The sequence below is a fragment of the Chiloscyllium plagiosum genome, unplaced genomic scaffold (assembly GCF_037043375.1).
Source record: "Chiloscyllium plagiosum isolate Xiang-an unplaced genomic scaffold, Cpla_swu_hap1 HiC_scaffold_46, whole genome shotgun sequence".
Lineage (NCBI taxonomy): Eukaryota > Metazoa > Chordata > Chondrichthyes > Orectolobiformes > Hemiscylliidae > Chiloscyllium > Chiloscyllium plagiosum.
Genome location: NW_028270184.1, coordinates 10681171 through 10699044, shown reverse-complemented (window position 1 = coordinate 10699044; position 17874 = coordinate 10681171). Strand labels below are relative to the sequence as shown.

General features: G+C 53.8%; 1 protein-coding gene across 1 annotated transcript in view; it reads right to left on the bottom strand.

Annotated features, from left to right (window-relative positions):
• The window catches only part of cnih2 (cornichon family AMPA receptor auxiliary protein 2), a 262300-nt gene that overhangs the window by 150983 nt on the left and 93443 nt on the right, over positions 1–17874 (bottom strand). The window contains exon 3 of the mRNA XM_087983841.1: positions 5444–5491. Within this exon, the coding sequence (XP_087839967.1) occupies positions 5444–5491 (48 nt within the window). The remainder of the gene's footprint in view (positions 1–5443; positions 5492–17874) is intronic.

Genomic DNA, 17874 nt, shown 5'->3' with positions numbered 1-17874 from the left:
ACACTGCTGTACCACACTCACTGTCCCACTCTCTCCCTGCCCCACTGTTACCCTGCTGTAACACACTCATGTCCCACTGTGACCCTGCTCTAACACACTCACTGTCCCACGCTCTCCCTGTCCCACTGTGACACTGTTGTACCACACTCACTGTCCCACTCTCTCCCTGTCCCACTGTGACCCTGCTGTAACACACTTACAGTCCCATCTCTCCCTGTCCCACTGTGACACTGCTGTAACACACTCACTTTCCCACTCTCTCCCTGTCCCACTGTGACCCTGCTGTAACACTCTCACTGTCCCACTCTCTCCCTGTCCCACTGTGACCCTGCTGTAACACACTCACTGTCCCACTCTCTCCCTCTCCCACTGTGATCCAGCTGTAACACACTCACTGTCCCACTGTGACCCTGCTGTAACACACTCACTGTCCGACTCTCTCCCTGTCCCACTGTGACCCTGCTGTAACACACTCACTGTCCCACTCTCTCCCTGCCCCACTGTGACCATGCTGTAACACACTCATGTCCCACTGTGACCCTGCTGTAACACACTTACAGTCCATCTCTCCCTGTCCCACTGTGACCCTGCTGTAACACACTCACTGTCCCACTGTGACACTGCTGTAACACACTCACTGACCCACTCTCTCCCTGTCCCTTTGTGACCCTGCTGTACCACACTCACTGACCCACTCTCTCCCTGTCCCACTGTGACCCTGCTGTAACACACTCACTCTCCCATTCTCTCCCTGTCCCTCTGTGACCCTGCTGTAACACACTCACTGTCCCACTCTCTCCCTGTCCCACTGTGACCCTGCTGTAACACACTCACTGTCCCACTCTCTCCCTGTCCCACTGTGACACTGCTGTAACACACTCACTGTCCCACTCTCTCCCTGTCCCACTGTGACACTGCTGTACCACACTCACTGTCCCACTCTCTCCCTGTCCCACTGTGACCCTGCTGTAACACACTCACTGTCCCACTCTCTCCCTGTCCCACTGTGACCCTGCTGTAACACACTCACTGTCCCAATCTCTCCCTGTCCCACTGTGACCCTGCTGAAACACACTCACAGTCCCACTGTGACCCTGCTGTAACACACACACTGTCCCACTCTCTCCCTGTCCCACTGTGACCCTGCTGTAACACACTCCCTGTCCCACTGTGACCCAGCTGTAACACACACACTGTCCCACTCTCTCCCTGTCCCACTGTGACCCTGCTGTAACACACTCCCTGTCCCACTGTGACCCAGCTGTAACACACTCACTGTCCCACTCTCTCCCTGCCGCACTGTGACCCTGCTGTAACACACACACTGTCCCAATCTCTCCCTGTCCCACTGTGACCCTGCTGTAACACACACACTGTCCCACTCTCTCCCTGTCCCACTGTGACCCTGCTGTAACACACTCCCTGTCCCACTGTGACCCTGCTGTAACACACTCACAGTCCCACTGTGACCCTGCTGTAACACACACACTGTCTCACACTCTCCCTGTCCCACTGTGACCCTGCTGTAACACACTCACTGTCCCACTCTCTCCCTCTCCCACTGTGATCCAGCTGTAACACACTCACAGTCCCACTCTCTCCCTGTCCCACTGTGACCCTGCTGTAACACACTCACTGTCCCACTCTCTCCCTGTCCCACTGTGATCCTGCTGTAACACACTTACAGTCCCATCTCTCCCTGTCCCACTGTGACACTGCTGTAACACACTCACTGACCCACTCTCTCCCTGTCCCTCTGTGACCCTGCTGTACCACACTCACTGTCCCACTGTGACACTGCTGTAACACACTCACTGACCCACTCTCTCCCTGTCCCTCTGTGACCCTGCTGTACCACACTCACTGTCCCACTCTCTCCCTGTTCCACTGTGACCCTGCTGTAACACACTCACTGTCCCACTCTCTCCCAGTTCCACTGTGATCCTGCTGTAACACACTCACTCTCCCACTCTCTCCCTGTCCCTCTGTGACCCTGCTGTACCACACTCACTGTCCCACTCTCTCCCTGTCCCACTGTGACCCTGCTGTAACACATTCACTGTCCCACTCTCTCCCTGTCCAACTGTGACCCTGCTGTAACACACTCACAGTCCCACTCTCTCCCTGTCCCACTGTGACCCTGCTGTAACACACTCACTGTCTCACTCTCTCCCTGTTCCACTGTGACCCTGCTGTAACACACTCACTCTGCCACTGTGACCCTGCTGTAACACACTCACTGTCCCACTCTCTCACTGTCCCACTGTGACCCTGCTGTAACACACTCACTGTCCCACTCTCTCCCTGTCCCATTGTGACACTGCTGTAACACACTCACTGTCCAACTTTCTCCCTGTCCCACTGTGATCCTGCTGTAACACACTCACTCTATCACTCTCTCCCTGACCCTCTGTGACCCTGCTGTAACACACTCACTGTCCCACGCTCTCCCTGTCCCACTGTGACCCTGCTGTAACACACTCACGGTCCCACTCTCTCGCTGTCCCACTGTTACCCTGCTGTAACACACTCACAGTCCCACACTCTCCCTGTCCCACTGTGACCCTGCGGTAACACACTCACTGTCCCACTCCCTCCCTGTCCCACTGTGATCCTGCTGGAACATACTCACTCTATCACTCTCTCCCTGTCCCACTGTGACCCTGCTGTAACACACTCACTCTGCCACTGTGACCCTGCTGTAACACACTCACTGTCCCACTCTCTCCCTCTCCCACTGTGTCCCTGCTGTCACACACTCACTGTCCCACTCTGTCCCTGTCCCACTGTGACCCTGCTGTAACACACTCACTGTCCCAATCTCTCCCTGTCCCACTGTGACCCTGCTGTAACACACTCACTGTCCCACTCTGTCCCTGTCCCACTGTGACCCTGCTGTAACACACTCACTGTCCCACTCTGTCCCTGTCCCACTGTGACCCTGCTGTAACACACTCACTGTCCCACACTCTCCCTGTCCCACTGTGACCCTGCTGTAACACACTCACTGTCCCACTCTCTCCCTGTCCCACTGTGACCCTGCTGTAACATACACACTGTCCCACTGTGACCCTGCTGTAACACACTCACTGTCCCACTCTCTCCCTGTCCCACTGTGACCCTGCTGTAACATACACACTGTCCCACTGTGACCCTGCTGTAACACACTCACTGTCCCACTCTCTCACTGTCCCACTGTGACCCTGCTGTAACACACTCACGGTCCCACTCTCTCGCTGTCCCACTGTGACCCTGCTGTAACACACTCACTGTCCCACTCTCTCGCTGTCCCACTGTGACCCTGCTGTAACACACTCACTGTTCCACTCTCTCCCTGCCCCACTTTGACCCTGCTGTAACACACTCACTGTCCCACTCTCTCCCTGTCCCACTGTGACCCTGCTGTAACACACTCACTCTCCCACTCTCTCCCTGTCCCACTGTGTCCCTGCTGTAACACACTCACTGTCCCACTCTCTCCGAGTCCCACTGTGACCCTGCTGTAACACACTCACTGTCCCACTCTCTCCCTGTCCAACTTTCACCCTGCTGTAACACACTCACTGTCCCACTCTCTCCCTGTCCCACTGTGACCCTGCTGTAACACACTCACTCTCCCACTCTCTCCCTGTCCCACTGTGTCCCTGCTGTAACACACTCACTGTCCCACTCTCTCCGAGTCCCACTGTGACCCTGCTGTAACACACTCACTGTCCCACCCTCTCCCTGTCCCACTGTGACCCTGCTGTAACACACTCACTCTCCCACTCTCTCCCTGTCCCACTGTGTCCCTGCTGTAACACACTCACTGTCCCACTCTCTCCGAGTCCCACTGTGACCCTGCTGTAACACACTCACTGTCCCACTCTCTCCCTGTCCAACTTTCACCCTGCTGTAACACACTCACTGTCCCACTCTCTCCCTGTCCCACTGTGACCCTGCTGTAACACACTCACTCTCCCACCCTCTCCCTGTCCCACTGTGTCCCTGCTGTAACACACTCACTGTCCCACTGTGTCCCTGCTGTAACACTCACTGTCCCACTGTGACCCTGCTGTAACACACTCACTGTCCCACTCTCTCCGAGTCCCACTGTGACCCTGCTGTAACACACTCACTGTCGCACTCTCTCCCTTTCCCACTGTGTCCCTGCTGTAACACACTCACTGACCCACTCTCTCCCTGTCCCACTGTGACCCTGCTGTAACACACTCACTTTCCCACTCTCTCCCTGTCCCACTGTGACCCTGCTGTAACACACTCCAAGTCCCACTGTGACCCTGCTGTAACACACTCACTGTCCCACTCTCTCCCTGTCCCACTGTGATCCTGCTGTAACAGACTCACTGTCCCACTCTCTCCCTGTCCCACTGTCATCCTGCTGTAACACACTCACTCTCCCACTCTCTCCCTGTCCCACTGTGACCCTGCTGTAACACACTCACTGTCCCAATCTCTCCCTGTCCCACTGTCATCCTGCTGTAACACACTCACTCTCCCACACTCTCACTGTCCCACAGTGACCCTGCTGTAACACACTCACTCTCCCACTCTCTCCCTGTCCCACTGTGACCCTGCTGTAACACACTCACTGTCCCACACTCTCCCTGTCCCACTGTGACCCTGCTGTAACACACTCACTGTTCCACTCTCTCTCTGTCCCACTGGGACCCTGCTGTAACACACTCACTGTCCCACTCTCTCCCTGTCCCAATGTGACACTGCAGTAACACACTCACTGTCCCACACTCTCTCTGTCCCTCTGTGACCCTGCTGTAACACACTCACTGTCCCACTCTCTCCCTGTCCCACTGTGACCCTGCTGTAACACACTCACTGTCCCACTCTCTCCCTGTCCCACTGTGATCCTGCTTTAACACACTCACTGTCCCACTCTCTCCCTGTCCCACTGTGACCCTGCTGTAACACACTCACAGTCCCACTCTCTCCCTGTCCCACTGTGACCCTGCTGTGACACACTCACTGTCCCACACCCAAACAGTGTACCTCACACACTCTCCTGCATCAAGCCCTCCTCACACAGCCAGTCTGTCCCGCACACACAGACACCCACGGTCTGGCCTGGCCATGCAGACATACTCACACCAACTTCGTGTTTCACACACACACACACACACAGTCTCCCATGTGCATTCACACACTGGCTCACATTCACATGTTGTCCTACACATACATATGCATACGCTGTCTTGCACTAGCACACATACACTTTCCTGCAAGCTCCCTTCCCCACCCACTCACCCACCCCCACTGTCCCTATGCACATGGTCTCCTGTATGCGCACACATACAGTGTCGTCCCCCCTCCCACACGCACGCACTCTCCCTCCTCCACATGGACACGTGTCGTGCACACAGCTACACACAGAGACATGGTAATCATTGACAGCGCCAGCTACAGCCAGACGCAAGGCTGTACTCACCTTCCTCAGCAGGCTGCAAATTCTCTCGATGTTCCGCAACCTCTCTCTCTGTTAGCAGAAAGGAAGGAAAGAAAGAAGAACATGATGACGCAGATAATGACAAGAGTGAACATGTAATCGAAAGGGTTTGGGCGCAAGAGTCAGTAACAGGCCAGGCCAATTATCTCAGACAACAGAGCTCAGCAGCAACCAGCTTACCCGGTCCCCAACAAACAACAGACGACTCATGCAGCGTCGCAACTGATTGTGGGGAGACTGGCTGAATGTGTCAATGTGTGTGTTGGTGTGGCTGTACGTCTGTGTCTGGGTCTGGTGGAGGGAGGAGGTGGGATATTTGCACATGAAAGTGTATGAGAGATTGTCAAAGTGTGTTCCAGAGTCTACATCGTGTGTTTGGTAATGTGTGTGTGAGACAGAGTGTATCTGAGTCGGGGTGTGACAGTCTGTAAGTGTGTGTGTGTGTGTGTAACTGGAATGTGTGTGAGTGGATGTAGAGGACAATAGGTGTGTCCACGGGCTATGATGGGGATGTGAAAGAGGAAACATGAGTAGGTATATACCCTGTGAGGGGGCAAATTCAGCTAAGCTTCCCATTCACTCCCATTGGACACAATCCCAATGGAGTAAACCCCTTCCCATTCATTCCCATTGTACAAAATCCCAATGGACCCAAACTCCTTCCGATTCACTCCCACTGTACACAATCCCAATGGATCAAACCACTTCCCGTTCACCGCCATTGTACACCATTCCAACGTACCAAATTCCTTCCCATTGTATACAATCCCAACGGTTCAATCCCCTTCCCATTCACTCCCATTGTACACAATCACAATGGAGTAAACCCCTGCCCATTCCCTCCCATTGTACATAATCCCAATGGATCCAAACTCCTTCCTATTCACTCCCATTGTACACAATTCCAATGGACCCAAACCCCTTCCCATTCCCTCCCATTGTACACAATCCCAATGGAATAAACCCCTTCCCATTCACTCCCATTGAACACAATCCCAATGGATCCAAACAGCTTCCCATTCCCTCCCATTGTACACAACCCCGGGTCCCAAACAATTCCCATTCCCTCCCATTGTGCACTACCCCAATGTACCAAATCTTTTCATCCCAATGGAATAAACCCCTTCCCATTCTCTCCCACTGTACCAAATCTTTTCCCATTCCCTCCCATTGTGCAATACCCCAATGTACAAAATCTTTTCCCATTCCCTCCCACTGTGCACTACCCCAATGTACCAAACCTTTTCCCATTCCCTCCCATTGTGCACTACCCCAATGTACCAACTGTTTTCCCATTCCCTCTCATTGTGCACTACCCCAATGTACCAACTGTTTTCCCATTCCCTCTCATTGTGCACTACCCCAATGTACCAACTGTTTTCCCATTCTCTCCCATTGTGCACTACCTCAATGTACCAAATCTTTTCCCATTCCCTCCCATTGTGCACTACCCCAATGTACCAACTGTTTTCCCATTCCCTCCCATTGTGCACTACCTCAATGTACAAAATCTTTTCCCATTCCCTCCCACTGTGCACTACCTCAATGTACCAAATCTTTTCCCATTCCCTCCCATTGTGCACTACCCCAGTGTCCCAAACATGTACCAAATCTTTTCCCATTCCCTCCCATTGTACACTACCCCAATGTACCAAATCTTTTCCCATTCCCTCCCATTGTGCACTACCCCAATGTCCCAAACATGTACCAAATCTTTTCCCATTCCCTCCCATTGTGCACTACCCCAATGTCCCAAACATGTACCAAATCTTTTCCCATTCCCTCCCATTGTGCACTACCCCAATGTCCCAAATATGTACCAAATCTTTTCCCATTCCCTCCCATTGTGCACTACCCCAATGTCCCAAACATGTACCAAGTCTTTTCCCATTCCCTCCCATTGTGCACTACCCCAATGTCCCAAACATGTACCAAATCTTTTCCCATTCCCTCTCATTGTACACTACCCCAATGTACCAAATCGTTTCCCATTCCCTCCCATTGTGCACTACCCCAGTGTCCCAAACATGTACCAAATCTTTTCCCATTCCCTCCCATTGTGCACTACCCCAATGTCCCAAACATGTACCAAGTCTTTTCCCATTCCCTCCCATTGTGCACTACCCCAGTGTCCCAAACATGTACCAAACCTTTTCCCATTCCCTCCCATTGTGCACTACCCCAATGTACCAAATATGTACCAAATCTTTTCCCATTCCCTCCCATTGTGCACTACCCCAATGTCCCAAACATGTACCAAATCTTTTCCCAATCCCTCCCATTGTGCACTACCCCAATGTCCCAAATATGTACCAAATCTTTTCCCATTCCCTCCCATTGTGCACTACCTCAATGTACCAAACCTTTTCCCATTCCCTCCCATTGTGCACTACCCCAATGTACCAAACCTTTTCCCATTCCCTCCCATTGTGCACTACCCCAATGTACCAAATATGTACCAAATCATTTCCCATTCCCTCCCATTGTGCACTACCCCAATGTACCAAACATGTACCAAATCTTTTCCCAATCCCTCCCATTGTGCACTACCCCAATGTCCCAAATATGTACCAAATCTTTTCCCATTCCCTCCCATTGTGCACTACCCCAATGTCCCAAACATGTACCAAATCTTTTCCCATTCCCTCCCATTGTACACTACCCCAATGTACCAAATCTTTTCCCATTCCCTCCCATTGTGCACTACCCCAGTGTCCCAAACATGTCCCAAATCTTTTCCCATTCCCTCCCATTCTGCACAACTGTGAATTGAAGGAGGCAGGTGAGGAGGTTTGGACTGGATGTTTTGTGTAGTCCCGGTTTGTGGCCCACTATCGCCAGGACATAGGCCTGTGACAGGGGTTGGGGCAGGGGGGTGGTGGTGGGGGTGGGGTGGGGGGAGGGGTTCACCAGGGGGAGTCGTTGAATGGAGGGTTTGGCTGGGAAAAAGCAATAGGGCGTGTGCTAACTGTTCCCTACATCCCCTCTGCCTCCGGAGCTCTCCCCTGTATTAAGCGCTGCATGCTGATGTCCCCCTGGTTTCCATCGCTGGCTCTGAGCATTGTGCTGTTGCTACGGTAACCAGCTTATTCAATCTCTTCCACATTCTCGCCATCCGCTTCCCCTCCCCCACATCGACACAAGTTCCCTCAGACACAGAGAGCTTTGCTCCTTTTATTGCAAGCTCGTTCTGCAGAAGGTTGAGGGGGGGAAGGTTTTTCAGTTTTCCGAGTCAATAAAAACACGACTGACATTCCGGCCATCACACTCACGATCCCCATCCGTAACCACTCACAGATACCCCTTTAGGCCGCAGGAGCCCCTTCTCCACTTCCTGCTCCACGGGCAATTAGGGACAGGCAAGAAAGATCCGCCCCATCAGTGATGCCCCATGACCCACAAACGGATTTTTAAAACATGATAATAATGCCCAGCGGGCTTATGAAAACCAGACATGGCCATACCAAACGTGCCCACACAGCGCAATCCCACACTTGCAATGGACAATCGAACAGTTGGGGTTTTGGTTGGTCTAGTAGAGGCAGCCCCACACGGACACACCCGCCATCCCCCACCTCCCGCGTTTCTTCAGGACGTGAGCAGCTTTCCAAATCAGGAGACAGGGAACATGCCTCCACATCTCAAACACTCTGAAAGTACGGCACTTCTTCAGCACTGATCCTCCGACAGTGTGGCACTCCCTCAGCACTGACCCTCCGACAGTGCGGCGCTCCCTCAGTACTGACCCTCCGACAGTGCGGCGCTCCCTCAGCACTGACCCTCCGACAGTGCGGCACTCCCTCAGCACTGACCCTCCGACAGTGCGGCACTCCCTCAGTACTGACCCTCCGACAGTGCGGCACTCCCTCAGTACTGACCCTCCGGCAGTGCGGCACTCCCTCAGTACTGACCCTCCGGCAGTGCGGCACTCCCTCAGTACTGACCCTCCGACAGTGCGGCACTCCCTCAGTACTGACCCTCCGACAGTGCGGCGCTCCCTCAGTACTGACCCTCCGACAGTGCGGCGCTCCCTCAGTACTGACCCTCTGACAGTGCGGCGCTCCCTCAGTACTGACCCTCCGACAGTGCGGCGCTCCCTCAGTACTGACCCTCCGACAGTGCGGCGCTCCCTCAGTACTGACCCTCCGACAGTGCGGCGCTCCCTCAGTACTGACCCTCCGACAGTGCGGCGCTCCCTCAGTACTGACCCTCCGACAGTGCGGCACTCCGTCAGTACTGACCCTCCGACAGTGCGGCACTCCGTCAGTACTGACCCTCCGACAGTGCGGCACTCCGTCAGTACTGACCCTCCGACAGTGCAGTACTCCCTCAGTAGTGACCCTCCAACAGTGCAGCACTCCCTCAGTACTGACCCTCCAACAGTGCGGCACTACCTCAGTATTGACCCTCTGACAATGTGGCACTCCCTCTGTACTGACACTCCGACAGTGCGGCGCTCCCTCGGTACTGACTATCCGACAGTGCGGCGCTCATTCAGTACCGACCCTCCGACTATGCGGTCCTCCCTCAGTACTGGACCTCTGACAGAGCGGCACTCCCTCAGTACTGACCCTCCGACAGTGCAGCACTCCCTCAGTACTGACTCTCTGACAGTGCAACACTCCCTCAGTACTGACCCTCTGACAGTGCGGCACTCCCTCAGTACTGACCCTCCGACAGTGCGGCGCTCCCTCAGTACTGACCCTCCGACAGTGCGGCACTCCCTCAGTACTGACCCTCCGACAGTGCGGCACTCCCTCAGTACTGACTCTCTGACAGTGCAACACTCCCTCAGTACTGACCCTCTGACAGTGCGGCACTCCCTCTGTACTGACCCTCCGACAGTGCGGCGCTCCCTCAGTACTGACCCTCCGACAGTGCAACACTCCCTCAGTACTGACCCTCTGACAGTGCGGCGCTCCCTCGGTACTGACTATCCGACAGTGCGGCGCTCATTCAGTACCTACCCTCCGACTATGCGGTCCTCCCTCAGTACTGGACCTCTGACAGAGCGGCACTCCCTCAGCACTGACCCTCCGACAGTGCAGCACTCCCTCAGTACTGACCTTCTGACAGTGCAGCGCTCCCTCAGTACTGACCCTCCGACAGTGCAGCACTCCCTCAGTACTGACCCTCTGACAGTGCAACACTCCCTCAGTACTGACCCTCCGACAGTGCACACTCCCTCAGCACTGACCCTCTGACAGTGCGGTACTCCCTCAGCACTGACCCTCCGACAGTGCGGCGCTCCCTCAGTACTGACCCTCCGACAGTGCGGCACTCCCTCAGCACTGACCCTCCGACAGTGCGGCGCTCCCTCAGCACTGACCCTCCGATAGTGCGGCACTCCCTCAGTACTGACCCTCCGACAGTGCGGCACTCCCTCAGCACCGACCCTCCGACAGTGCGGCGCTCCCTCAGCACTGACCCTCCGACAGTGCGGCGCTCCCTCAGTACTGACCCTCCGACAGTGCGGCACTCCCTCAGCACTGACCCTCCGACAGTGCGGCGCTCCCTCAGCACTGACCCTCCGATAGTGCGGCACTCCCTCAGCACTGACCCTCCGACAGTGCGGCACTCCCTCAGCACTGACCCTCCGACAGTGCAGCGCTCCCTCAGCACTGACCCTCCGACAGTGCAGCGCTCCCTCAGCACTGACCCTCCAACAGTGCAGCGCTCCCTCAGTACTGACCCTCTGACAGTGCAGCGCTCCCTCAGTACTGACCCTCCGACAGTGCAGCGCTCCCTCAGTACTGACCCTCCGACAGTGCAACACTCCCTCAGTACTGACCCTCCGTCATTGCAACACTCCCTCAGTACTGACCCTCTGACAGTGCAACACTCCCTCAGTACTGACCCTCTGACAGTGCAACACTCCCTCAGTACTGACCCTCCGACAGTGCAGCGCTCCCTCAGTACTGACCCTCCGACAGTGCAGCGCTCCCTCAGCACTGACCCTCCGACAGTGCAGCGCTCCCTCAGCACTGACCCTCCGACAGTGCAGCGCTCCCTCAGCACTGACCCTCCGACAGTGCAGCGCTCCCTCAGCACTGACCCTCCGACAGTGCAGCGCTCGCTCAGTACTGACCCTCCGACAGTGCAGCGCTCCCTCAGTACTGACCCTCTGACAGTGCAACACTCCCTCAGTACTGACCCTCTGACAGTGCAACACTCCCTCAGTACTGACCCTCTGACAGTGCAACACTCCCTCAGTACTGACCCTCCGACAGTGCACACTCCCTCAGTACTGACCCTCCGACAGTGCAGCGCTCCCTCAGTACTGACCCTCCGACAGTGCAGCGCTCCCTCAGCACTGACCCTCCGACAGTGCAGCGCTCCCTCAGTACTGACCCTCCGACAGTGCAGCACTCCCTCAGTACTGACCCTCTGACAGTGCTACACTCCCTCAGTACTGACCCTCTGACAGTGCAACACTCCCTCAGTACTGACCCTCCGACAGTGCACACTCCCTCAGCACTGACCCTCCGACAGTGCCCACTCCCTCAGTACTGACCCTCCGACAGTGCAGCGCTCCCTCAGTACTGACCCTCCGACAGTGCAGCGCTCCCTCAGCACTGACCCTCCGACAGTGCGGCACTCCCTCAGCACTGACCCTCCGACAGTGCGGCACTCCCTCAGTACTGACCCTCCGACATTGCGGCACTCTCTCAGTACTGACCCTCCGACAGTGTGGCACTCCCTCAGTACTGACCCTCCGACAGTTCGGCACTCCCTCAGTACTGACCCTCCGACAGTTCGGCACTCCCTCAGTACTGACCCTCCGACAGTGTGGCACTCCCTCAGTACTGACCCTCCGACAGTTCGGCACTCCCTCAGTACTGACCCTCCGACAGTTCGGCACTCCCTCAGTACTGACCCTCCGACAGTGTGGCACTCCCTCAGTACTGACCCTCCGACAGTGTGGCACTCCCTCAGTACTGACCCTCCGACAGTTCGGCACTCCCTCAGTACTGACCCTCCGACAGTGTGGCACTCCCTCAGTACTGACCCTCCGACAGTTCGGCACTCCCTCAGCACTGACCCTCCGACAGTGTGGCACTCAGGTGCTGAGTAATTTCAATGGATCTTCCTGTCAGTCTTGCCCCTAGGCCTTATCCAGCTGTGATTGGGAGCAAGGACATTTAATAAAGGCTTTTTGAGCGCTGTGTTTACACAGGGGGCCTTGCTGAACAGTGGCTGCTAATTTGAGACAAATGATCCTTGCCACAGCAGTGATAGTGGGATTCGATTGGACAACGATAAGTGCCTGAAAGCTGCTCACTTGGTAAAGTCAGACACCAGGAAGGACAACATGATCGCAATCCAGGGGCATGCCCATGAGCAATGGCAGGGTCTGGGGTTCTCTGTAAAAATGGACCGTAATTGGAAGACTCTCTGTGTAAAAGGATTCTCCAATCTGCAGACCCTTCCCTTTATAAAAGTGGCTTTGATGGGGAAGACGCCCTCTGTAAAAAGGGTCAGTGATGAGGCAGACTCCCTCTGTAAAAAGGGTCAGTGATGAGGGAGACTCCCTCTTTAAAAAGGGGTCAGTGATGGGGCAGACTCCCTCTGTAAAAGGGGTCAGTGATGGGGAAGACGCCCTCTGTAAAAAGGGTCAGTGATGAGGGAGACTCCCTCTTTAAAAGGGGGTCAGTGATGGGGAAGACGCCCTCTGTAAAAAGGGTCAGTGATCGGGGGAGACTCCCTCTGTAAAAAGGGTCAGTGATGAGGGAGACTCCCTCTTTAAAAGGGGGTCAGTGATGGGGAAGACATCCTCTGTAAAAGGGTCAGTGATGGGGAAGACGCCCTCTGTAAAAAGGGTCAGTGATGAGGGAGACTCCCTCTTTAAAAGGGGGTCAGTGATGGGGGAGACTCCCTCTTTAAAAGGGGGTCAGTGATGGGGGAGACTCCCTCTGTAAAAGGGGGTCAGTGATGGGGGAGACTCCCTCTTTAAAAGGGGGTCAGTGATGGGGGAGACTCCCTCTGTAAAAAGGGTCAGTGATGAGGGAGACTCCCTCTTTAAAAGGGGGTCAGTGATGGGGGAGACTCCCTCTGTAACAAGAGTCATTGATGAGGGGAGACTCCCTCTGTAAAAAGAGTCAGTGATGGGGGGAGACACCCTCTTTAAAAGGGGGTCAGTGATGGGGGAGACGCCCTCTGTAAAAGGGGGTCAGTGATGGGGGGAGACTCCCTCTGTAAAAGGGGTCAGTGATGGGGAAGACGCCCTCTGTAAAAAGGGTCAGTGATGAGGGAGACTCCCTCTTTAAAAGGGGGTCAGTGATGAGGGAGACTCCCTCTGTAAAAAGGGGTCAGTGATGGGGGGAGACTCCCTCTGTAAAAGGGGGTCAGTGATGGGGGAGACTCCCTCTGTAAAAAGAGTCATTGATGAGGGGAGACTCCCTCTGTAAAATGGGGTCAGTGATGGGGGGAGACACCCTCTGTAAAAGGGGGTCAGTGATGGGGTGAGACTCCCTCTGTAAAAGGGGGTCAGTGATGGGGTGAGACTCCCTCTGTAAAAGGGGTCAGTGATGGGGGAGACTCCCTCTGTAAAAGGGTCAGTGATGAGGGGAGACTCCCTCTGTAAAAGGGGTCAGTGATGGGGGACACTCCCTCTGTAAAAGGGGGTCAGTGATGGGGTGAGACTCCCTCTGTAAAAGGGGGTCAGTGATGGGGTGAGACTCCCTCTGTAAAAGGGGTCAGTGATGGGGGAGACTCCCTCTGTAAAAGGGTCAGTGATGAGGGGAGACTCCCTCTGTAAAAGGGGTCAGTGATGGGGGACACTCCCTCTGTAAAAGGGGGTCAGTGATGGGGTGAGACTCCCTCTGTAAAAGGGGGTCAGTGATGGGGTGAGACTCCCTCTGTAAAAGGGTCAGTGATGAGGGGAGACTCCCTCTGTAAAAGGGGTCAGTGATGGGGGAGACTCCCTCTGTAAAAGGGGGTCAGTGATAGGGGAGACTCCCTCTGTAAAAAGAGTCAGTGATGGGAGAGACTCCCTCTGTAAAAAGGGTCAGTGATGGGGGGAGACTCCCTCTGTAAAAGGGGGTCAGTGATGGAGGGAAACTCCCTCTGTAAAATGGGGTCAGTGATGGAGGGAAACTCCCTCTGTAAAAGGGGGTTAGTGATGGGGGGAGACTCCTTCCGTAAAAGGGTCAGTGATGGGGGGAGACTCCCTCTGTAAAAAGGGTCAGTGATGGGGAGAGACTCCCTCCGTAAAAGGGTCAGTGATGGGGGGAGACTCCCTCTGTAAAAAGGGGGTCAGTGATGGGGGGAGACTCCCTCTGTAAAAGGGTCAGTGATGGGGGGAGACTCCCTCTGTAAAAAGGGTCAGAGATGGGGGAGACTCTGTAAAAGGGGGTCAGTGATGGGGGAGATTCCCTCTGTATAAGGTGGTCAGTGATGGGGGGAGACTCCCTCTGTAAAAAGGGTCAGTGATGGGGAGAGACTCCCTCCGTAAAAGGGTCAGTGATGGGGGGAGACTCCCTCTGTAAAAAGGGTCAGTGATGGGGAGAGACTCCCTCCGTAAAAGGGTCAGTGATGGGGGGAGACTCCCTCCGTAAAAAGGGTCAGTGATGGGGGAGACTCTGTAAAAGGGGGTCAGTGATGGGGGAGTTTCCCTCTGTATAAGGGGGTCAGTGATGGGGGGAGACTCCCTCTGTAAAAAGCGTCAGTGATGGGGGTAGACTCCCTCTGTAAAAGGGGGATTAGTGATGGGCGGGAGACTCCCTCTGTAAAAGGGGGTCAGTGATGGGGGGAGACTCCCTCTGTAAAAGGGGGTCACTGATGGGGTGTCTCTCTCTCTCTCTCTCTCTCTCCCCTTCCCCCTCTGACTGATGCATGGCCAATTCACCTGGCCTGCACATCTTTGGACTGTGGGAGGAAACCGGAGCACCCGGAGGAAACTCACGCAGACATGGACGAACAATGCAATGCCCACTCTTATAGGTGGCACAGTGGCTTAGTGGTTAGCGCTGCTGCCTCATAGTACCAGGGTCCCAGGTTCAATTCCAACCTCAGATGACTGTGTGGAGTTTTCTCCCCGTGTCTGTGTGGGTTTCTGCCCAGGGTGTGCAGGTCAGGTGACTTAGCTATGCTAAATTGCCTGTAGTGTTAGGTGCATTAGTCAGAGGGAAATGGGTCTGGGTGGGTTACTCTTTAGAGGGTCGGTGTGGACTGGTTGAGCTGAAGGGCCTGTTCCACACTGTAGGGAATCTAATTAAAGTTGAAATCATATTGTTATTTTGGTGTGTTGAGGAGAAGAAACCTTTTTTTAGCTATTGAGAATTATTTTATATGTACTTAAACGACATCTTTGATTCCTGGAGGTGAACTGTTCAGTGCATTAGGAAAAAAAAAGAAGAAAAATAATTGATCTTTTCCAGAGCCAACAGCCCAGTTAAACAGGAAGTTAGAACAATCCAGAAGATGTCCGACAGTGCGCACGTTCACCCAGCGAGTGGAGGTCCCTGACAGTAGAGATGTTGTTGCTAACACTTTCTAAGTAGTCTGAACTGCAACGAAACTCGTGGCTGGCTTAGAAGTCAGCAAGAGAACATCTCTGGCATCGGTAAATTATTGAGATGTCGGAGAGGTAGATGTCGTCTCAGGCTGTCGAAAACATGAGTTTAAAAGGGGAACAGCTTAATTAGCAAGTGAGCTGAGGCACCAGATGGTGAAAGGGTTTCAGGGAGAGAGCATCAGCTCATAGAATCATAGATGTCCAGCACAGAAACAGACCCTTCGGTCCAACTCGTCCATGCCGACCAGATACCCTGAATTAATCTAGTCCCACTTGCCAGCACCCGGCCCATATCCCTCCAAACCCTTCCTATTCATATATCTATCCAGATGCCTTTTAAATGTTGTCATTGTACCAACCTCCACCACTTACTCTGGCAGCTCATTCCATCCACGCACCACCCTCTGGGTGAAAAAGTTGCCCCTTAGGTCCCTTTTAAATCTTTCCCCTCTCACCCTAAACCTATGCCCTCTCATTATGGACTCCCCCATCTCAGGGAAAAGACTTTGTCTATTTACCCTGTCCATGCCCCTCATGATTTTATAAACCTCTATAAGGTCACCCCTCAGCCTCCGACGCTCCAGGGAAAACAGCCCCAGCCTGTTCAGCCTCTCCCTGTAGCTCAAACCCTCCAACCCTGGCAACATCCTGGTAAATCTTTTCTGAGCCCTTTCAAGTTTCCCAACATCCTTCCTATAGGAAGGAGACCGGAATTGCACGCGATATTCCAAAAGCGACCAAACCAGTGCCCTGTCCAGCCGCAACATGACCTCCTAACTCCTGTACTGAATGCTCGTGAACACAGAAATTTGCCAAAAAAAAGGGACTGATTCAGCCATGCTAGCCGGACAAGAGACTTCCACAGTGGAGGTGTTTCTCTTTATATTTTAATCATTCATGGGACGTGGGCACTGTTGCCTGGGGCCAACCCGAATTGCCCTTGAGCTGAGTGGTTTGTCAGGCTTCCGACAGCTATTAAGAATCAGCTCCATTTTGTGACGATGCTGTCACTTTAAAAGGTTTTTTTTTGTCAGAGGAGCCAGGCTGCCTACTGTACAGCACTTGACCAACAGTTTGGCCAGGCCTTGGCGCTTCTTTAAAATTAAAAACAGCCTGAGTGGGTGTGACCATTCTGGGCTTTTGCTGGGGGTGGGGGCTTCAGTAGCATCAGAAGCTACTGGGGTCTCAAGAGCTGGAAGTTTCGGCAAGTTAAAGATGAAGGGCACATGTCCAGGGAACCTTGGGTGCCAAGGGATAAAAAAAAACAACGAAGCATATGTCACATTAAAAAACAGGGGAGGCCCTTTCAGAAATATAGCAAAGAAAATTAGGAGGGCAAAGAGGTGCATCTTTGGCAGATGGGGTCAAGGTAAAGCCCAAGGCTTTTCCTAAGTATTTTAGAGTAAAAGAATTACCATTAAAAAAATTGGTACCAATTAGAGACCGAAGGGTCAACCTGTGCATGGAGCCAGTGGATGTGGGTGAGGTCTTACATGGATATTTCTCACTTGTATTCACAAAGGAGAAAGACATTGTAGCCAGGGATTTTAGTTGGGATGGCGAGATTCTCAAATGCTTTAGAATTAAGAAGAAGGATGTATTAGATGTTTTAGTGGGCAGAAAAATGCATAAATCCCCAGGGCTGATGAGATATATCCCAGGCTGATAGGGGAGGCGAGAGAGGAGAATGCTGGGATCTTGGCGGATATATTTAATACTTCACTGGCCTCAGGTGAAGTGCCAGATAACTGGAGTTTAGCTAGTCTGGTTCCTTTATTCAAGAAAGACTGGAGGAAAGCAAATCTCCCCTTTTTTTCAAGAAGGGTTTTAGGGGCAGACCAGTGAACCTTACTTTGGTTGTGGGTAAAGCATTGGAAAAAGAGATACATGAATTTGG